We start from the raw sequence: 23,768 nt of genomic DNA, 5'->3' as shown, positions 1-23,768 counted from the left end.
ACAACCACTATTCACTATTTACTAGCAAATTACATCTCTATCCTGATTCCAAACAATCATCACAACCTCACAAGAACAGGGCAAGGAGATGGGGGAAGTAGAGAGCATACTGTTGATTTCCTTTCTTTATCCTAACAGGAGAGGATCATCACTTTATTTCAAGATTTCAACATCTGTCTTGCAAAGGATTCATGCCCATTCTTCCTTTACAGCTTCCAGATTAACCCTCTAACTATTTGAGCAGCTGCATCCACACACAAGGAGGAAATATCAGCTCCAAACTACAATACCACTACTGTGAGGTCATCCCTGGTCATCCTCATTACTCTAAATCATGCTGGCTACAAAAAAAAAAAAAAGAAAAAAAAGAAAAAAAAAGCACACCCCAAACACTTGCCATAAATTACCTCCATTCTGTCTTTGTGAAACAAAATCAAACAAAAGTAGAATGACCTGCTAAACTTGTGTCATGTTACCCATCCTCTAATCAGTCAAACACACATATGACTCTGCAGGAGACAAACTATGAACCCAGGTGCAATTTTGTAGCTAGTGCTCAATGTCTATTTCTCATGCTCTCCCACCCCCTTTTTGCAGTATCTAGTAGCCACTTTACTCCAGAGTAAAACAGACTTAAACACTCTCTCGTACTTTCAAGATGGTCAGTGATTTAACATTTGTCTTGGAAAATATGCTTCTGTCCTACCACTATTTCCAACGTCTTAACTCAGAATGTTTCTGTAACAGCAGTAGGCGCTTAGTACTATGTAACATCTGAAACAAATTATACCCCTGCTGATTTAACAGTTCTATTAGCATGAAAACATACTTCTAAAATACTTCAAATATCCATAAAACACTTTTATTTAAGTAAGAAGTACTATTTGGATATTTGGCTTATTTACTTGTACAAGTCAGACTAAGTTACCTAATCTGCATTATACTACACAGAAGAATTAATACAGCATGCCCAGCTCTGCACTGATTAAAGCCCTCCAAAATATTACTTTGGCCAATGCAGTTGGACCAGCTTTTTAAAAGTCAGAATAAAGTAAGATAAAAGTGGCCAGCAGTTGGACAGTTGCATTGCTGGGCCAGCTTGGAGCAGTCTAAATTACTCATCAACTGATAAGTTTCTTGTGATCTTTGCTATAAAGCAGCCACAAGAAATGACTCAGACATAATATAATTCAAATGTAGCAGAAAAAGAATCTCTCTCTTAACTCGCCAGGTTTCAAGAAGCTACGTATTATCCTTTCTTTTATTCTACCTTGGCAGTAAATTTAGGAGCTATTTTCTTTAAAGAGGTGACCTAGCAGTGACTAGACTAACCCACAAATTACCATTCCTGTTATTGTCTGTTATATCAAGAACCTACAGCAATAAACGCCTTCTGTAGTGATCTACTTAATAACTGATATAGTAGTACAAGCTCTATAGATCCATGTCCAAAGAACAGTGACACATTCCAGATATGAACTCTGGATAAATGTCATATTTTGTCTTGGAGCCTTAAGAATTGGAGCACAGAAAAGGGCTAGCCAGAATTTGCACTATTTGGAACAAATACCTGTCTAATTTGTGACCATCTTTAAGAAAAAGAAAACCACCTACCTAAAAGAAAAAAGAAAGCCACCTACTGTGAGAGAAGACATCTGCAATCAGTAAACCAATAAATTCTTAATAAAAAAAAAAAAAAAAGTAATCACAAACAGCAACCACTGTTCTTTAAGTCAGAAAGCTCTAATGCTTACTAGCAGAAGCCTATTTATAAGATTATCACTTATTTAAATGTCAACATTTATGAAAGATCAACTCTTTCAAAAAAGAACAGAAGGGACAGTATTGTTAAACACCAACCTTTCCAACGTGAGGACAAAAACAACGAAAACAAAGACAAATCAGAAATCCGCTCTCTACCAATATTTTCTTCTTACTCAAAAGCTGGATGAAGTAGATTCAGTTAAAGATTTTGATCCTTACATGAGCTTACTCCTTTAACTCATGTGTGAAACAATAATTTCTAAAAATGGATTTTAGCCATGTTTTGGAAATGAGTAATGAAGAACAGCACCTCCTGGATGTCTCATGGCCTTACCAGAAAATAAGAGTAAAATATGGAAAGATGGAACAAAAAAATAAAATAAAATAATGGACTGCAAAAGAATTTACCCCAGATCATTTCAGTAATATAAACAGAAACTTAACCTAAATTTTTTGTTGCCCTTTCCACACAAAGTTCTTATCTTAGGGGCAGTGATTCAGTGCACACTTATGTACTGTGACAAAATTCATAACATATTAAGTACTCAAAGTACATAGAATTCAAGCAATGTACTTTTAAAGGTAAAACAAATTTTAAAGGTCATATAATTTCTTTGAACACAGCAAGTATTTTTCCAGCATTTTTCCTTACTTATAAAAGTGGAGTTTTCTTTAAATATAATATCAAATTTGTATTGAGGATGATCCTACTATGAAAATACTTCTCTTTAGCATGTTTAATACCACATATATTTGAAATATAGCACAGGTTTACAGACTGAATTCGTTTTTCAAACAAAATTTTATCTTCCTACACTAGATGCATCATGAGAACTTCTGTAACATATGAAGGTCCCCAACAACTCTACCACTCTGACATTTACATCAAAGGAGTAAACAATAAAGACTGTCTACTAATAATGAGGAGATCAAAAGAGTATTTGATGTGCTCAGATTACTGGGAACCATTCTGTGGCACAGTTTCCTTGACACAGTGATGGCTAAGACAATCACACATTTTTTTATGCTTTATAAGGAAAAGTGTTTCTACCTCTACATACTTCAGCTTTTCCTATCTAGTGCAATATGCAGACATGCATTGCTTGCTCTGTAACATTATGTTATAATATAGGTGTCTAATATTAAAGTAGGCTTCTGGCTTCTTTATATACTTTTTAGACAGACTGAGTTGGAAGTCACAGTCATCTTTTTAAAAGCAACCATAACCTTCACCATTGTATATTTCCCCAATTACTGCATCCTGAAATTCATATCCCAAGAAAACCCTGATTTTTGTGGTTTGATTTTTTTAGTTTTTTTTGGAAATAGTTGCTGAACCTTCTACCAGAGACAGTAGTGCTAAGCACTCGGACTGAGATGCAGAAACATGACACCTTACACACAAATTACTGTACATAAAAAATAGACCATGTTCTGTTCTGAGTGGGTTTCTATGGCTCCTTCCACCTGTTTCTAACTTTTTCTGAAAGATCTGTTTGCTTATTTCAGGCCTGAGAAATTCCAAATAGTAGAAAGAAAATGAAGGAAAGGAAGGAAAGGAAGGAAAGGAAGGAAAGGAAGGAAAGGAAGGAAAGGAAGGAAAGGAAGGAAAGGAAGGAAAGGAAGGAAAGGAAGGAAAGGAAGGAAAGGAAGGAAAGGAAGACAACCCAGATTTTTTTTTTCAGTTCAGCTCTCATATATTTGTTGATTACTTCACAATAAGACTAAAGTAAAAATCAAATTTAGATTTACAGTAAAAATAAACCAAATACAACCAGAAAGTATAAATTGCAGTACTCATACCTCAAGATCTTGCAGTGTACTTTCATCTTCTGTATCTTTCAGGAGTTCAATTAACCTTTTCCTTTCTCCTTCAAGCATAGGTACCTGCTTTCCTGAATTCTTTGCTAGCTGAAATGTTTAAATATAATATAGGAAAAAAAAACGAAAAAACAAAAAAACAAAAACAAAAACAAAACACAAATAATAAAACCTTTAAAACTCCAATAGCTCACACAATATTTTAAAACTCCATGAAATTAACATCTGATTTTTTTTTTTTATCATAATATAAATTATCTCTCTGACAGATAATAAAAGTATAATCTTATGTCAGTCTTTTACATAAGATTATAGACACGGACAGGAGGTAATGCTAGATGAAAAAACCAAAAATCTATAGATACTTATCTTCAGGGCAAAGAAAGTTTGAAAGTCAAGGCCTCTATTTTCTGACAGAAGTCAGCCTTCTTTAAGTTAAAAGTTCCATGCATGCTGTACATAAATAACCTGTATATCTATTCCTCATCTACACATAAGGACAGCTTCCTGTAACTTAATCATAAATATATTTAAAGAAAGGAATTCTTAGGAAATTCCACAAAAGAAGCTATGCCGGGCACAAGCAGAATAATTCAGTTTCCATTACTTTACAGTAAATACACAAAAGCAGTATTAGGCCTACTGTGAAATTTTGAGCATGCAATATGAAATCTATCTTACAGAGTTTTCTGCCATAAGCAACAATTGTTAATAGTAACGTTAATAGTAACGTAATCTTCATTTACTTCTAATTAGCTTTTAATATTCCCGATAAAGTCATCCAATTGTCACCAGAAGTTCTGACAGTACTTTTTCATTAACATTTAATGAAATATTATTGATTTTTCTTTTAAAGCTTACCTCTACATTCTTTTTAATGAAATGCTGACTGCTTTTACTTTTATTCTGTGTTGTTTTTTCTGCTTGATTCAGGAATTTGTTTGTTTCAATTTCACTTGGATAATCTGAAGATGGAGGGAAAAAACTGCTAAGCTATAATTGTTCCTTTTCTCTTTCAATCAGAGCTAAAATAACATTAATTTAATTTAAATTTTTAACCAGTTTGTAAAGTCAACAGACCTAAAATTTTGATAAGCTGTTTTCATAATCTACATAAACTATATAGCTATACTTAAAAGAGATAACAATCATCAAAGACAAGCCTAGTCTCATTTTTAGGCTTTTATTATCTGAGATCGTACAACACTGGGAAGGCTCAAAATACTTCAGGATTTCTAACCTCAAGAATGTTAAACATGGTGGTTATAAATGCCCTGGCATTCCTTCGAACTCCATCATTGTTCCAGTTTTATCATCAGTACAAAACCAGACAGTAACTTCTGGGAGACCACAGAACTATCCGGAGTCATAACAATTACATTTTTTTCAAACAGAACAGCTGAAGAGCAGATGATATATTCGATATTATTACAACACAGCTTATAAAAAACTATTTAAAAATAAAACTCATCATGGAATTATACAGCTATTGAACAAACAGCCACATACGTTATTTGTAACAATTAAAACTAATGATGTTCTGACAACTTCTCATGTAGGTTCTTCTTTTCAACAATGGATTTCTATCTACCATATAATTATCATAGAATCATAGAATCATAGAATCACTAAGGTTGGAAAAGACCTAAAAGATCACCCAGTCCAACCGTTCACCTACTCCCAATAGCTCCTACTAAACCATGTCCCTCAACGCAACATCCAGTCTTTCCTTGAACACCCCCAGGGTCGGTGATTCCACCACCTCCCTGGGCAGTCCATTCCAGTGCCTGACCACCCTTTCTGAAAAGTAATACTTCCTCATGTCCAGCCTGAATTTCCCCTGGCATAGCTTGAAACCATTCCCCCTGGTCCTATCACTAATGACACGAGAGAAGAGGCCGACCCCCAGCTCACTACAACCTCCCTTCAGGAAGTTATAGAGAGCAATAAGGTCTCCCCTGAGCCTCCTCTTCTCCAGGCTGAACATTCCCAGCTCCTTCAGCCTCTCCTCATATGGCCTGTGTTCCAGACCCCTCACCAGCTTCGTTGCCCTCCTTTGAACACGTTCCAGGGCCTGTGGAGCACATTAATAATAATAGCAGATATGCTATTTATAACAACATTTATTATGAGCACTAGTATGTTATTCAGAGACTTGTACTAGCTCTAAGACAGCAATTCCTTCACAACCACCAAATATTTATCACATTAAATAACAAGACTAAGCAAATACAATCAAATTCTTAATCTCAAAACCTACTTGAGAAGTATGCACGGTACTTCTCAGGAAAGCAGAGGAATAAAAAACGGAGTGGACTATTTCATCAACAAAAATAACCTCAATTTAACATGCTGGATTATAAAGGATCATCAGATTCTAGCAGCTTACTCTTTTACACTTGACATAAGAAATAATTCTGCAGACTGAGTAGACTGCAAACTCGAAGATATAAAAATGAATTCAGTGCGTTCTTTTACCACTATGAACAAATCATAACAATAAATCATAAGTAAACTCTAATGGACTGAGGTATGTGATATGATGAAGAAAATCCTGACGCGGTTCAAATGCACAATTGTTTACTTAAAACAACCCAGAATATCTTTAATGTTACCACATAGGACCTTAAATCTATCAAGGAATTAGATCATATTAGAGCAGGAAAATTTAAAACGTAGTCAAATTCTATAAAGCATCTGCACATTTTGGATTCTGTTGCCAACAACAGTTCAACCTTGATGAACATCTGTTTATCACATGTTTGTTGTCTTTGTCACCAGTAAGATATGTCCCTGCATGCAATGGTAGATGACAAAGAAATAAACAAAGCTGATAGCAACGGCAGCTGAAGCCATTCTTCTTATGCCAGCGCAAGTGAGAAGTTACTCAACCACACATATTTCAATTTCAAGTAGGGAAAGAAGAACAGAGACACAAAAGTACAATTCCATTCATTTTTAAATATTGATCACCATAACACCAGTGCCTGATACCTCTAAACAGTGCATGAAAACAAGTAATAGCTACATAATGAGCATAGATGTTTGATCTTTTACCAAAAAGCACTTACTACAAAAAAGTTACAGAGCAGCTGCAAATGTATAAAAAAAAATTTTAGATGATTTCTTGAATGCAAGTTAAAGAATGAACAATTACAGCAATTTAGATTAACAAAGACAAGTTTTTACAAATTTTCGTTAAAAAATGATACATTTTACAATAAATGTTGTACATCTATCAATTTACAGTAAAAAACATAACTTGGAAGTATTATTTTTGGTTTTTAGCATATTGAATAAAATGCTTGGGTAAACCCCAAAGAAGATCCTCCATTTTGTCATTTGCCAAAAAAAAAAAAAAAAGGATTATTGCCATTCTGCTAAACAGCCTTCTGTTTAAGCCCAATTTCTGATTTTCTGCTCAGCTACAAAAGCCAAGTCTTCATTAACCGCCCACTGTACGTGTTGTTTTGCCAGATAATGAAGCTTACCCTTATTATGCTGGGTTTTATGGAAGGCATAATCTTCTGGACTAATTTGTGAGTGAAATAGCAACGCGTGTGTTTCATCCTGTTTAACATGAGAGGGATCTGAAAAGAAATGTTTCAGTAAAATTCAATTAAAGAAAACCTAGTATCATACATATCATGCTATAAAATCTCCTACATTATAGTTAAAAAGGTACTTGGATAAATTATATCGCCACTACATTTTTCAAGAAATAACAAAGGAAAAAAGGGGCAGTGTCTCATGAATAACAACATAACAGAATATATATGTTGCTTCATATGCCTCGAGTTTTGAGCAACCAATGAATATACGTACAGAAGCGCATATGTGACAGTTATATAATAGAAATTGCAGCCCAAGGCCAGGATATTTCAAAGCCTCCACAGACACCATGTGGTTAGTCACAAAGAAGTTCAAATGAGAATAAAGTATCCAGATTTTCACAGCTGGTGTCTGCCTCTACATGAATTACTTGTCTTCCAAGTGGCTTAGGTCAGGGGTATAGTCTAGGAGTGTTCAAATACATCTTAGGCATGCAAGAGTTGTTTCAGTTGCCCAAGGAAAAAAAAATAAGTCATGGAACAAACATATATCAACTGGAAGCCTAACAGTATTAAACTACAGTCTAAGAGCTTGGCACTTAAAAAAAAAGACTCATATTGAAAATAACTATAAATGTCACATATGACAAATATGTTTCTCACAATGAAAAAAAAACAAACAATAATCTGTAATAATGCAGTTTAATGAACTCTACAGACAGCAAGATTTTGTTACGCAGAGCACAAGGAATGAATGTAAGGCCAATTAATTCCTGATTTACATTTCTGTCATGTGTGTCTGTCAAGCTTATGCATCATAAGCAGTCTGGGACACATTAGTTATTATTGATTTGGTATCCTAAAATTTGTGTTTGATTTCAGAGCCACATTAAAAGCAGAAATTAAATAGCTCCTCTATATAAATTATGTAATGTAGCTCTTTGACAAGTTGAAACCCTGAAAGCAAAATAAATGAGTTGTATTCCATTTCAGTATCAACCAGGGCAACTGTCAGGGCTGGCAGTTAATTGTTAGACATTTAAATAAATAAAGCCTGAAAAGTAAAGCATGTTACAGAAAACTAAAGACAAAGATCAGACGGAGGAAAAATATAAATCCAAACTAAGGAGAGCTTTGCAATTATGGTACACCAGAAGCACAGGACACATATGATCTCACATTAGGAGTTAGCTTTGAAATAAGAGAGGAATTGAAGCATTTAAGGGTTGGAGATCATTAAAAATAGTCTAGCTTTTCTGCTGTTTTTTGCTATATGCTGACATCTACTGGAGAGTTTTAAACTATCATCCTTAAATTCCATGCTTTTCCCTTAATAACTTAAATTTAGAATAGAAAAGTTGTCCTGTGGTGTTTGTTTTGACATGCTTTGACCACATATTAACAGTGTTATTATGCACACACTTGCACATATATTAACAAGCTCAGATTATTGCTCAGCAATATCCATGCAGTCCCCTAATTCTCGTTTTCTGCCCAACATGAAAAAAAATAAAAAGCAGTTCTGTTTCCTGTCAACCATTTCAGACCAGAAACCCTTATCTACCACGGTTCAGAGATGAAGATAGGGACAAAAAAAAGTGGACAACTGACTTAATCCTGGCACCAAGAGAAGTACTCAAACTTTTGAAAACTGCTCTTAGGCAGTTTTGGCAAACACAAACGATCTGGTTTTGTTTCTCCCACCCCCCACTAAAGACACGCTGTGCAGGATGCCTACGGTTCATTCCAGCGCCTTCCCCAGTAAAAGTCCAGGCACAGAAATAAAATGGAAGACATTTTAATAACCAATGGTTTTTGTTTGTTTATTTTACATCCATTGGGCATTCTTGAAGAAAACTAGCGATAATTCAAAACACGCTTATACCATTTGCTGTAGAATTGCAACAGAATCATGCTGGTTTGACTCAGTAAAATTTCTAAGTAACATTTAACTTTTTCTTGCCTATTCCATCTATAGTTTTACATAGTATTCTCTAATTTGAATGTATTTTTTGTTATGCATCATATTCCACAATTCTCTGTACCACTAATCAGTTGTTTACCTTTTCCTGAGTGCAAGAACTCAATCCTTACTCATTTGTCTATCTTTGATGCTGTCATGGAATTTTGTTGATTTTTAATTCTTACTTCAGATGGAAATGATTATATTTAGTCTATCTGCTATAAGATAACAGACTAAAATGCAAACACTGATTCTTATCAGAGTGCTCATTTCCACTTAGAGTATTTTTGTCTTCATATCACTTTGAAACACAAAAATTATCTGACTTCCTGTTCTTTCTTTCCTGAAAATAGTTTGACAGCATGTCTAATGTAGTTTCAATTTTTAAAACAGCCATCTATCCTGAACTTTCTTTCCTAGAATTTTCAAGGGAGAAGAAAAATAAAAGCAGATTAAGGTAATTTTATGGTTCATGTTCCATCTTTAGAATCATGCCTTATATTATTTGATGATCTTTTTTAGTCAAATTCTCTCCCATGCTAAGAAAGTTAAGCTCTTGGAAGTGAGTTTAACATAATCAGTACCAAAGCTAAGTTAAATGAGTCATACTCCTTTTTCTATTCTTTAAACTACATTCCAAGAACCATGGCTACGCATGCACCTTCCTCCGGTGTTTTAAAACACATACAAGGGATACTCCAGAAGTAATGTCTCCTAATTTATTATGTTGCTCCACGTGGTCAGAGGCAGATATTGGTGGTACGGCAGTAAAAGTTGAACCTTCCCACCAACATTCTGTTTGGCAGCAGAGGGGCAATGGCATCTGACATGGAAGTGCATGTGAAGAAAAGGGGTAGAGTTGATTCCCTTCGTGTAGAAAAAACTGCACCCACTGCCACTCATTAACACTTGCTGAACACTTAAGGAGACCAAACAGGGAATGCCATCACAATAAGGCAGTTGGTGGTACTTTTCAGCAGTGGCAACAGCAACATGAAAGACAAGCAACATTCCACACAACCATGAAGATTTTTACAAGCACAGCATGCAGGCTCTTGTGTATTTATTGCATATGAAAATGCAAAGCAAATGGTGGTGACTATGTTAAAAAATACTGTTTCACAGTTGAGAGTTTGGTCTGTCAGTGTTATTCTGCTCCTTCTATCTACCGTAGCTTCCATGGAAATAAACAGGAGGCATTCGTTTTGGAGTGACTTACATAGTTAGTATCATGACTGGGTCCCATACTTTTGTTTCTTCTCTTAACAGTTTCTGAAAAGGCACAGGCTTTCCATACCTCTTGTACTGGCAAATCATCAGAATCTTAGTATGGCATTTCTTCTGCTTCCTTCTCATCATCTCTCCCACTCCTATATGGAAGTTTTCTCCAAAGCACACTTGCCACTTGAGTAGCAAGTCCACATCCTTAGAATTTCTAAGCAACTCTTTTAGGCCTAAAATATATTAGGCCCATTTATTTATTTATTTTTACTGCCAGCCTGTCAAACTCCAAGCTAAGACCGCCAGCGGCCATCATCAGCAACATCAAAACTGATCTTGTAAACAAATAAAATGATTTCACAGAATCACTAAGGTTGGAAAAGGCCTACAAGATCATCCAGTCTAATCATCTACCTATCACCAATAGCTCTCACTAAACCACGTCCCTCAACACAACACCTAAATGTTCCTTCAACACCTCCAGGGTCAGTGACTCCACCACTGCTCTGGGCAGGACTGACTGACTTACTTCCCAGACATTCCAAAACAATTAAGACATCCAAGTTTTTCAACAGGTTTCCGCTCTGTGTTTTCCTTATAACTACTTTCAGCATTTTAATGTACTAGTGTTCTCAGTCGTACATCCTTGGCCACCAACTTGAAAAGCACAAGCTTTACTTATTCTGGACTTCTATCTTTCCAGTCCTTTGATATACTTATAAAATCTTTTTTTAAATTTTTAATTGTACCCAACAAAAATATGAACATCAATCAAAATAAAGAATCATCAGCTCAGCGTATTTAAATCTTTTCTACCTACCAGTTGTATCCTGCCACGATGAGATCAAAGTTAAGAAGAGTTTTGTGTTTTCTATCTCCTCGTGGATTCCCATGGTACTGACAGACTATTTAAAAGAAATAAAGCATAAATATAAATGACACTAGCACATATACACTTCAAAGTTGCAACAAAATCTTCTGCTTATCAGGTCTAACAAATGTTATACAAAAAATTTTTTCCTTAGGTTTTAACATCTACTTTTGGGTTTATTTTACTATTGAGGCTATATGAACACCTCCTGAAATTACAAGGCCTCTAATCTGCACTATTTTATGAAGACACATTCTAGAAAGCATTTCCCTAATAGATATACAGCTCTTCATCCAAATGCACTGACACTATGAGATGCACCGAAACCTGACTTTTTAGCAAATTACACTTACATTATCAAAAATATACAATATTTTAACTTCTGAGGAAATACTGAAAGTCATGTTTTAAGGCTTAAAGCAACATTTAACTGCTAGAGGCTATGACAGGAATAATGTAAAGGAATTTGTGCTGTGGTGTTTCCTTGAAGAAGACATGAGAACATCTCCAGCTGCTCTAATAAGACAAAGTACCAAAGCAGATTACCTAAGAACTAGAACATAGTATTATTCTAACCTTCAGTTCTTCCCAGAGCTTTGCTCTCATTTCCTTGCCTTGTTTTTTAACTGCTCTCTCTTTAACATGTCTTTTTGCCAGTATTGTGTCAAGCTTATTCATTTTCCTTATAGCTGCTTGAATCTGAGGATCTCCTTCTGCCTCTTCAGAATCCAATAACTTGGAAGAGTTTGCTGCAGGTTAGATTTTAAATTGTTAGCTTGATATAATTCAACTTACAACAAACAAACAAAAACCCACAGTACAAGTAGCTTGATAACAACTGTAGATGAAAGCACAATTATTCTTAAGCAGAGAAAAACAAAGTCTTTGTAAAAGATTACTGAATCAAACTCTTAACTGTAGCAGCCGAATATGAGGTGGGGGAAGAACACCCCACTTTGGGTAACTAGTTTAAACTTCACAGAAGAGTGACTATATTTCCAAAGTATCAACAATAGTGGCAGACAAAATAAGAGAACAACTCAACAAGTTTTTCTTTCATGACAGCTACTAAAATACATGTTGAAATGTCCTTCATTAAAGTAAATAATTATGGGGTTGAGAGAGACAGTAATACCTCTTCTTCTAAATGTTATAGAGATTTAATCTCGACTTCTATCCAAAATAAAGCAGAATCTGTTACTGGTTCTAGACAATATTTCTTTGAATTTTGTTAGAAACTGTCATTACTTAATCAAAATGCATTTCTGTTTTGTTACTTTTTTTCTTAAACATGCAGATTTCTATTTCTGTTCATTTTTAGCCTTTTCTCTTCCTACAGCATCCTTGTACTCATCTCCCTTTTCTGGTAGAAAAGCTTCAGTATCAGAAGACACATTTGTAGCTGCTTCAATCCCACAGACTTTCAAATTTGAGTCCTTGCATTCTTTTTTCATTTTCTAATGTTTATAGGTCAAAAGCTTTAAATGGTGCATTTGACCCCAAACATTCACCGTAACACATCAGTCTACTTCATGGTACAAAAAAAAAAAAAAAGATGAGTGACATAACAAGGAGCGAGTTATACAGAACTAGCCACGCTCCAGGGAAGCACCTATGAGAAAAGGTAATCAGTCACTTATTTCAACCGGACTGAACGCTGCAGATGGATTTGGAGCTAAATTACTAAGTGAAGGTTTGAAGCTGAACTCTACGTGATTTCTGTTCTGAAGCAGACTATTATGTGAGATGACCGACATTGCTGCATTAGATAGAGCCACCACTGGATTCTACTTCCTTATTAGACTGACCAAATCTACATAGAACACAGACACTACCACATAGCCACATTAAATAACCTTTAAACAAATAATCTATAACCTCTTGAATGCGACAATGCATAAATATTTTCGAAGAATGCTCACATGAAAATTAACATAAAAGAAATTTACTGCACCACACACTTCATAAAGCAGAAAATACCTTCTTTTGCATTACTTATTTTTCCTTGGGAAGGTTCACAAAATACTGAAGTCTGTGTCTCATCTCCAGAATCTGAGTTAGAGACATATCCTGAAAAACACAGGAGAAAGCCTTTCACAATTACATAGATGTGAAAGAAGCTTTTCAAGTGTTTGAAACTAAGTTGTTAGTTGAAACTAACAACTAAGGAAACAAATTTTTTGTCAGTGTGAGATTGCCACTGAGATTCTATGGTGAACAACTCTCTCAAGGAGGAAAAAAAAAAAAAAAAAAAAAAAAAAAAGAAAAAGTTACCTACTACTACACTTGAGCTCACGTTTAACCCAGGAGCAGAAATTACCATTATCTTTGAAAAGCTGGATAAAACACTTTATTGAAAATACTTTCTATCATGGTTTCATGGAACAAATGCGTATGATTTCTTCTAATTTTTTAGGCAACCAACCAGGCACAGGCCACAGTTTTAGATGCCACAAGGCATATGCTGCGTTATCATAGCTATTACAATTGTATTTCAAAGATGAGACTCAAAATAACGAAGGCACAAATTTCGACACCATGACCCCCTTTCTCTTTTGGAATTTCACTTGTTTGCATACAATGCTCTCTATGCTCTGGAGAGCATAGAATTTTTGCATAGAATTTTATGCAAACCATAAATATATGGTACTTAGCCTAGTCACATCACAAAGAAATTGAAAGCTTTCCCACACCACACAACTCGCTGGGATTCAGCACGCACTCCTGAAAAACGGTCATGCTCTCTACTTCTTTGATATCACAGGTCTCCCCCACCATCACCTTTGTTTTCTTCTAGACAGCAGTCTTCCAAGCTTCTTTGATGACTAACACCCAAACTGACAGATGAATCAACCTATGAAATACAAATCAATCACTACCATATAAACAAAAACCTTGGGGGGGAAGAGGGAGATAATCACACTAATCACATATCATTACAAAGGCTAATAATGCTTCTACACAAGACTCAAAGTAGCACTTAAAAAATTCAGATGAGAGTTCTGCTTCTTAGATATCACACTAGTGAATTTGTTTTCTTAGGCTCAACATTTTATAGACTCTTGGACTAGGAAGGAACTCTGAAGATGCATACTAGTCCTGCTACGGCACAGTACAACCAGTATATACAGCCAACCAGTCTGTACATACAACAGCCTCACTCATTTCCCAGTTGTGGGCACTCTGCACCAGGCAGCATCTCCACCTCTTGCTCATACTATTGAGTTTTTTCTCCTCTTTAAAAGGCTGATATGCTTGTATCTAATTCATCAGTCTCAAGAGATGGCAATTTTCATGCAATTGGTTAGGATGCTTAGGTTAAGAACTTGGACTCAAAGTTATCTGATGCTATCCTCAAAATCTGACTGCGAACCTACAAAAAATTATTTTAATGCACTTACAAAGCATCTAGGCATGATGCCTAGAGCAGCTGGATGAATGCAAGTACTACACTGTGGGATATAAACTTAAGTAAATCAACTTAAATCTCAAATTCTGAAGTCTCAGTCCCTACATCTTGAAAACTGTATCACATAAAACTATTCCCAAAATTAAGTTAATCCCAGTTGCCAGTTTCCTCAGAGAATGGACAAACATCTTACTTCTTATGGAATTTATTACATTCCTGGAGCTGATCTACAATTCTTGGAATATTATGATTTTTATTAAAAAACAAAACAAACAAAAAAACTTTAAATGGAATATATTTTGTAATCCGATTAAATATATAAAATCATAGAATCATCAAGTTTGGAAAGAACCTCTAAGTTCATCCAGTCCAACCATCCACCTATCACTAATATTTCCCACCAAGCCATGTCCCTCAGTACAGCATCTGGATGTTTCTTGAACACCTCCAGGACCAGTGACTCCACCACTTCCCTGGCAGCCCTTTCCAGTGGCGGACCACTCCTTCAGAGAATAAGTTTTCCTAATATTCAACCCAAATCTCCACTGTTGCAACTTGAAGGCATACAGTAGAATACAATCCAATTCCCCAGACTGCAATGCTGAACAGACCTTTCTGCAGCCATCTTAATGACTTAGAAAAACCAAATGAAACATCATTCCGCACGCAGAAGGAGCAGCCAGCACTCACAGCCCTTTGCACGGCCACAAACCCCAGAACTCTCTGCAAAGCTAGGAGAGCAGAACTTCGTTTCTTCAATGTTCTAACAAGAAAAAAGGAAGCAGCTAAAAGTAACAAGAATTACCTTTGGCAAAAAAGGTTCTGGTGCCAGTAACTCCACAGAGACACTTAAATGCCTGCAGCTGGAGTAAGCTCTTGAGCTACATGCAGGCTGTGAAATTTTATCCAAGCTCCCCCTTGTCATATCCATTGGGACCTAAAACCTGAAGGGAAAAAACAGCAAACAAACAAAAACTAACCATCTGACGACACAAACAAAACAAAACCCACCACCTTCCAAGCTCACAGTCTGTTAGTAAAACAACTCGAGCCCACTTCAGGTGTAGCTTAAACAGATTTCAAACAATTCAACGCTGAGAGGTCTTTCTGCTTCCAGTTCGCCGCTCAAATACGCAGCTTTTATGCAAGTACAAACACAAAGCAGCAGGGCAATCAAAGCATCCAAAAGTGCTTACTGACTAAAACAATCCCCGTCAAATTGCACACATCTCAAAAGGAACCGCACAGCCCTGCTCGCCACAGCAGCCCCAGGCGCCGCCTGCAGCGCCGCGCGCTGGGCGGCCGTTGGTGCGCGTGCTCCCCGCAGGGCGGGGGTCCGCCGGCGTTATCCGGGCCGCGGCTGCCGTTGCCATGGCGACGGCCCGCAGACACCGCGGTCGCGAGAGCTGCAGGCGGACGCAGAGAGCGAGCGAGTTGCTTTTCCTGCTGGCGGCGGGTCCAGCCTGCACGCGCGGCGTTATGGTTGACCTGTACAGAACTGAATGGCTGCTTTAAGTAAACTCATTAGAACCAACCCTGAGATCACTGTTATTTACGTGGCTATTGACTGTTAGTAAGGAACTGTAACTGGAGAGTGCCATTACCTAACGTTCTATCCCCACCCCACCTTTTTATTTTCTACACTCAAATAGGATGTGAGGATTAATCGCAGTGCTGTGACCAACCTGTAATTCTCAAACTTCTTACCTATAATGCTCAGGGAAAAAATAAATATTTCTAACGACCGTTGAAATTCCAGCAATAGCGCACCCAGGGACAGGACCCGAGAGCAGCCCAACCATCAGAGCCCTCTGAGCACCAACACGGCTGTTTGCTGCAGCGCGTGCCATGCACTGCAATGAGCTCAGCAGGGTGGCAGCAGAAGATCAGGCCACGAGCTTCCAGTCCTCTTCTCACAGATGAGTTTCTGTAATCATCATCAAATATTAAAGAACCTGAAATATTATTACAGGTGGCAGGTATATTCATAATGAAGCTTGAACTAGTGAAGCAGAGAAAGTATGTAATTTTCTTTTTCACCTTTTTGGGAATATGTCACAAAACATATGGAACAAAACGTTCCATGATAGAGACTTATCTGAAGAATGATGGGAAGAGGGAGGGAGAGGAGACAGACTCAATCAGAGAAAACTGTTTAAACAGAGCGCAACAAGAAAAGCACTCCAAACTGTGCTTTTTAATCCTACAAGATAGATTACAGCATCTTGAAAACACATTTAGACAAGTTGTCTGGATACTCAGAACACGGTCACCATAGCAACAGAATTCGTATATCCTTTTCTCCCTAATCCAGTCAAGGAAGAAAACAAATGAGGGGGAAATGCAGGAAACTTGTTCTCCATGCCGCTGCCTCCCTGCTGCTATTCATACTACTTAGCAGCATTTTGCTACACAAACAGGCAGCCAAAGCACTACCTTCATTGGCTTACAGGGAGGATGATAAATCACAACTTTGTTTAACACCAACTAGTTACTGGTCTTCGATATTTTACATTTTGTTTATGCACTCACCTGAAGTAGCATCTCTTTACAACAGGCAAAATATTTAAGGCAGATTCCACTACTCAGATCAGGACAAACAAACATATTAACTCCCCATGTTAGGGGAACAGATAGGCTCTTTTCTTGTGAAAGACCGATTATGTTCTCCTGACTGGCTTGCACCAAGTCAAGGGCAAAACATCAGGAATTCTAGGTTGTATTTTGACTCTTCCAGAAATCCCTTTGAGGATGAGCAGCATTGAGCAGTATACCCCACCAGTAGGAGCACTATAATAGTACCTTGCCAGATGAGCAAGAAAGGCTGAACAGGAATGCTGAATCCAGAACCACTGGTAAAACTCCTGTGGTGCCTAATAAATCCAGATTTTCATTCTTTGATTTGCATTAGGAAAGGTCCTATCTTCTGTTCTGCTGCACCTTTGTCTGGAAACCAGCAGAGTATAGAAGCAGAAGTCCAGAGCGGTTTGCACTGCACTGCATTGGTGCAAGGGGCCTGGAGCAAGGAGATCCTCCAAGTCCCTGAGGAGGGAATGTGATCCAGGCAAAACTTACAGGTCTTGGTTGCACAGAAAATGGAGGTACGGGAAAAAAAAAAACCCTGCTTATAAGCACGATGGAATTTTTCAAATAAGGCACCATCTTGGTGCATTATCTTTAGTTATAGTGATGTCACATTACAGCTATGTTGAGAAACCCTCGCCTTAGCAAGCATATACTTAGGAATTGGATCTGACTTGATGCTTCTTCTGCTTTCTTTAAAGAAAGTCCACTTAAGGAACAAGAGAGCTGCTCCTATGTACACACAGACAAGCTTTCATTGGAGCTGGAAAATGCTTCTGCATCCCACTCTTTGTTGTTCCTAAAGAAAGCAAACAAGAATATGTCTCTGAGCACTCTTTGCTCCCTTTGATTGGCTTAGCTGCTTAAAAGCAGACATAGCACACAGTAAACTTCTGGCTACTTCCTGCTGATCCTGCTCTGTGGCCTTCCAGGGCTGCGGAGAAATCAGCACCTGCACCTGGAGTCCTGCAGCTTCCCACAGGATGTGCTTTGTCTTGTGTTCCTGAACTGTCCTTGAATTATGAAGTATTGAAGACTGCACTCATTTTGTGCTTGCCATTTGATAATTAAGGACCTTGTTATAACTCATTTAGAAATCCTGCTAATATCTCTACTTCGGCACAAAGAATGTCACTGCAAATAAAATAAGAAGTGGTTTTAGAAGAGATAGAAGTGTTCTAAAGTGTTTAAATGCAATGACTTCACCCACGCTTTTTTTTTCTGGGAGGAGTAGGGGGGTGAGGGTAACCTCCTATGTCCAGAACAGAAAAACAAAAGCAAACAAAACCACCTCATTAATTATCTTATATCAAATCCTCCACAGCTTAAAGTATACCTACACAATAACTCAAGTAAGATGAGATGGCAGGGATTTTGCTTTTCTAAAGTTGACACCTGTTACCCAATCCTCCAGTGCAAGGTCAGAAGGCAGGAATTCCGGCTGGGTTCTGTGGGACATGCAGTCGCCTCCAGAGCAGGTTGGTTGGTTGGTTACCTTCACAGCAGCCATGGGACCTGCTGTGATTCTCAGCACTCCTGAGCTGCGAGCTCTCTTACCTTTCTGTCCACTCTTTGCTGTACAGCTCACTCATATGGGAATCTTTTCCCAGGAAACAGAAAGCAGAATTAGACTAGAGAAATCCAAACAGATTTTTCTGCAAAACGTTATCGATAGATATATTTTGAAGTACCCTTAAAAACAGAACAAATGCATTCATTAAATTACCACAGTTTCATAACAATTAGATCTGTTGGTTGCTACAGTCTGGAACACTTGGGGAGCTTTTAGAAAACTGCTTTTCTCTGCACATTTATCCCATTGTGCAAAATACAGTGTTGCAAAGTAGCCAACCAATATAGCATTATTTGGTGCCGAAAGACTGTTTTTTCAATTTTTACATCAAGTTTATTTGAATTTAACAATATTTTCAAAACAGTACATTGACATTGTTCCCTTAAGTCTTTTTCTCCTTCTAAAAGATTCCTTCATTTAATATGAGCTCTGTTTTTTGTTTTTCATCTCTAAATGGCGGAAAAGTGATTTCCATCTTTCCTTCAAGTTTATTCTCCAGAATTAAGATTTATCCTTTGAATCTATTTTCACACAAATCACCCCAGGCTTTCCTTTCTTCTGCTCCCACAGCTTTGTTTGGCACTTTACTTTCTTTCACCAGTAATCAGGAGAGAAAAATGTATCTTAAAAACAACCGTTACAACAACAACAACTGCTATTCTTTAGTACAATAATAAAGAATAAAACAAGTCTTGGTGGTTTTTTTTTCCTACTGAATACCAAAGAACATTTTGTCTGGTAGAAATTGTTGGAACAACAAGCCAAAAGCAGCACAGTCTCAAAGGTACCACTGCCTTCAAGGAAATCAAACTGTACAAGACAAATATTCTGTCTTGCATAAGGTATCTCCTGAATTACTTTTCTGATTACAGATCTCTACAGAAGATGCATTATGAATTTCACAGATATTTTTTGTTCTATGCAAAGATGGGCTTCTATGTATTTTTCCCTTTTCTCCTAAAAAATCATATGGATAAACCGACCAAAATAAAATCATATTACCTGTTATACTCCAAAATAATTTCTCAGGAATAATAATAAAAAAACCCACCTTAGTTAATTTCTGCTTAAAAAAAGAAACAAACAAAAAAACAGAAACAAAAAGTCCTGCATACAGTTTTTCATATCTGTCCTGTTTGAAAGAAATTTTGTCTCAGAAGTCCAAAATCAACACAAATATCTCACTTTCCAGATATAGAAGTAAATTCTATTCAGTTTGGCTATTCAAATTTACCATCAGCATTTCAATCAACATAAGAGTTGGAAGGGACAATACTGAGTTTGTTTTCCTCAGAGGAAGTTTCAATCCAAGTAACCATTTACCCACATTTATCAATCAGAGAGACTTTGATCAGTGCCTATGCATAAGCAGGCCGCAAATACCGAATTTATTCTAAATTCATAAGGACACTGTCTTCTACCTTGCTTTTAATGTTTGGGGGATGTCTTTAATGAACTCTTGATTAATTAAATTCAGAAATACAATTTTTTTTTAATCAGTACTTAAAAAAACCTGTATGCTATGATCCTTTACTACCCCTGTCACAGAACGAACAGCTTTTCCTGCATTATTTCTTCTGCCTGATCTCAGTCCAGTCATCATCTGCTTAGCATGGCAGCTTGGGTTCCCACCATCCATCTGCACCACTGAAGACTGCTCTTCCACACTGGGAAGTTCTTGAACAAACAGTGAAAACCATTTTCACAGTAACTGAGAATTTTTCTTTTTTTTTTTAATTAAAGCATTTGTTTTGAGAGTCTTATAGAAATCCATCACCTCAAAGCTAGCAGAAGTAGCTGACTTGCTCCTACTCCTCAAAGGAAGAATACACACATCTACAAATTCTGCCTTAGCACAATTTTTCCCACACTTCTAACAGTAATCAATTGGATTTGGCAAGTTACTGTGAACTCAGCAAGACAATTCACCTTGTCCCTTCAAAAAGCATTCTTTAAAGAAAAATACTTTCCCAACAGGGAATAATGACAGGTAAAGATCCAGCATACACCAAAGGGCTACACTACAGGAGAATCAAGAGGAGTGCTGGGTGTCACTTGTGTTTTCCAGTTTTTCTCACCCAGAGTCAACATTGAATGCAAATAAAAAAAGAAGGAACAACTAACTTGCAACTGACCAAAGGATTACAGCTGGGGTGACAATAGTTTCCTGGTCATTTAATAGACAGGTACATTTGAAATTCACACAGTACTGAGGAAATAACAAGCTTGGGAGGATGAGCTGCAGAAGGATACAAACAGAGAGCTCTCAAAGGACAGCTGGTACGCTGAGACCAGGGATGGCTGACTCTGACTTGATCAGAAATTAGGCACCAGATTCAGAAGTCTCATGTTCATACACGGGTTGATTGAATCTGTGAGACAAGTGGAATATGATAGCTGGTATTTATGTTGGTGAAGGTAAAACGAAAACCTCACTAACAATACTGAGCAACAGCATTAGCAAACCTTGCCTTTTGGGGTCCATAATCAGCTTCCACACTCAACAATTCAGTACAAGTCTGTAAGCAACTCCAACTGTTTTCTTCCATTTGCTACCTTTCCCACAAAAAAAAAAAAAAGCTCAGTGAACCAGTAGATAGGAGTGAATTTTAAGGGCAACCCTTTGCTTATGTACACAATACTTACAGAATACTGTTGCGACATTTGTATATATCCTTTATCATAAGATCAAATGTTACATTTATGCCCTTGGCATGTACATTGTTTATTAGGGTCAGGCTTCTCCAGTACAGTTTCTACTTAGAACTACAAGAACGTTTTTTAAAAAAGAAATGCTATTTCTGAATCCGTCATCCTCGGGTTTGTGACACACAAGACAATTTTGGTATCCTTGGCTTTGCTGAAATTTTAAACACAAAAAATATTGGTTTAAGCTTTAAAAAGGTGTAGTTTAGCAGATACTTGCTAAATAACCTGTGTAAGAGTCCAGTAAGTTTTACTTTTAACACTGATTTCAGAAACTGGCTTAATAGATATACTTCATAGTCCTCCTCACTTCTTTAATGAAACGTGCAGAAGAAGCTTGCTGGGTCTGCTAACGTGAGGTTAGGTCTTATCCATCTTGTATCCTCTCGTGCTCCCTATAGCCTTTCCTATTAAGCTTCTTCAATATCCAGTCCATCTTAATATAAGAAGGTTCCCAACAAACTGACTGCCATATTTCCATACTTCAGCCATAAGAAAACTGTTCCCAAAGCCACACGTACTTTCTGAAAGCTCATCAGGAATGTATTATCATAGGTATTTCACAAATAAAAACAAAAATCGTGATCTTTCAATATATTACTTTCACGAAACCATATGAATAAAGAACACTTGTTTGCATGTTTCCCTTTTGTTTGTTTAATTACACTTGGCACACATACACACACACACAAAAAAATCAGCCTGTAACAGATTTCAGCACAGCAAAGATCCATGGGATCACACATATAAGTTTAGGTGACCTTTGTTGGTCACTTAAAGCTCCTATTCCTCCTAAGAATCCACCTTGGGAAAGATACTGACTTTATTATTTCTGCTGATTTTTCTTTCTGCTTTACACTTTGGCTGCTTTGTCTGGATTAGCTCTTCAGGGGTATTCCCCAAAGGAGGCAGGAGTCGCTTCTTACTGTTCCGACTTTCTGACAGCCACTGAGGAGGCAGCTCAAAGGGTCCAAAACCAAAATGCATGGAATACCTGTCATTTCCCGTATCAGTTTCTGCAGGTACAGCTGGTGCCACCTGAGCTGCAGAGTCTGCAACTGTCTGTGGTATAAATCTGTGAATCGAAGTCTGTCCTACTTTTGAACTGGTGACAGGAATTTCTTCCTGCTGAAAGTCACTAGAGCCAACAGATTTGGTTTCATTCTCCTCGTCTTCTGTTGGCTTGAAGATTTGTTGCTGCCCAATATGAAACATCTCCAGAAGCTGGCTCCCTGAACGGGCACTGGGCTCCAGATTAGCATCTGCAACACCACCTGAGCTGACAATGTTTCTCCTGCTGTACCTTTGGTGCAGCTGTACTATCATCCCTACTAAGCACTTTCGTACAGATTTGTTAACAGTTAAAAATAACAAAGGATTGGCTAACAAAGAGACCTTGGGCAACCAAATGGCAGTGAGAAGCAGAAAGACTGAAATATCTGAAACATTGAGTATGGTACGGTAAATCACCAGAGTCACATAGGGGATGCTGCAGAAAATAAATATCACAACCATAGAAAGCAGCATGGCATGAAGCTCAGCTTCTCGCTGGGAGGCGTAAGGGATTGAAATTGTATTCTGAGGGGTCCTTAAGGCAGCTATGATGACTTTTTTCTTCTGGCTGGCACTCAGTGCCCTGCGAATAAGAATCATGAAGAGAAATACCACAGCCACCGGTACAATCACAGTGGTGATGTTATAGATGACAACGTAGATCAAGTGACCAAGGGAGTAACTCCAGGATTCAGAGCAGGTGGACATGGCATAAATATCAGACACATTGGTCACAGCAAATACTGGAATGCTGGCCACTATTGCATGGGCCCAGATGTAGATAACCAGGTCTCGGGATTTTGCATCAGTTATTTTTCTTTCCAGAGGGTATAAAACAGAGTAGTATCTGTTGGGGGGAAAAAAAAGAAAAAAAACAAACAGTCAATTTTAGAGCGTGTGCTTTTGAGAAGTCTCTCACAAGCTGTCTGAGCAAAATGCCCCACATCTCTCACTGAGCTACCAACTGATGAACTCATCATAAAAGAAAAGCACAAGGGTCTTGACTTTGTGGATAGGTCTGTAGAAAAAGACTGAATATTTATATTTCAAGATTACAAAAATGGTAAAAAAAAAAAAAAAGAATGTTTTATGTTGATGTATGAACATTATTAAGAAAAATGACATTATATTGCACATAATACAAATGTACATTACAGAGAATATACTGTACTTATTAAGTTATTAACATTAGAGTTACTAGCTATGAAGTTTGCTTTATATAGCTAACATTTTGCAGTGACACGTTAGCAGAC

General features: G+C 37.3%; 2 protein-coding genes across 2 annotated transcripts in view; both read right to left on the bottom strand.

Annotated features, from left to right (window-relative positions):
* The window catches only part of FSIP1 (fibrous sheath interacting protein 1), a gene marked incomplete at both ends in the record, with an annotated part of 71,136 nt that extends 55,605 nt beyond the window's left edge, over positions 1 to 15,531 (bottom strand). Inside the window, 8 exons of the mRNA XM_079537111.1 lie at positions 3,568 to 3,675; positions 4,447 to 4,550; positions 7,077 to 7,175; positions 11,141 to 11,225; positions 11,768 to 11,940; positions 13,151 to 13,261; positions 13,973 to 14,045; positions 15,406 to 15,531. Of these exons, the coding sequence (XP_079393237.1) occupies positions 3,568 to 3,675; positions 4,447 to 4,550; positions 7,077 to 7,175; positions 11,141 to 11,225; positions 11,768 to 11,940; positions 13,151 to 13,261; positions 13,973 to 14,045; positions 15,406 to 15,531 (879 nt within the window). The remainder of the gene's footprint in view (positions 1 to 3,567; positions 3,676 to 4,446; positions 4,551 to 7,076; positions 7,176 to 11,140; positions 11,226 to 11,767; positions 11,941 to 13,150; positions 13,262 to 13,972; positions 14,046 to 15,405) is intronic.
* A 6,723-nt stretch (positions 15,532 to 22,254) lies between these two features.
* Positions 22,255 to 23,768, bottom strand: part of GPR176 (G protein-coupled receptor 176) — a gene marked incomplete at both ends in the record, with an annotated part of 34,129 nt that continues 32,615 nt past the window's right edge. The window contains one exon of the mRNA XM_079537452.1: positions 22,255 to 23,362. Coding sequence (XP_079393578.1) covers positions 22,255 to 23,362 — 1,108 coding nt within the window. The remainder of the gene's footprint in view (positions 23,363 to 23,768) is intronic.

This window comes from Tetrao urogallus (genome assembly GCF_951394365.1).
Source record: "Tetrao urogallus genome assembly, chromosome: 6".
In the NCBI taxonomy this organism is placed as follows: Eukaryota; Metazoa; Chordata; class Aves; order Galliformes; family Phasianidae; genus Tetrao; species Tetrao urogallus.
The sequence above is the reverse complement of the archived record's forward strand: the minus strand, read 5'-3'. Positions and strand labels throughout refer to the sequence as shown.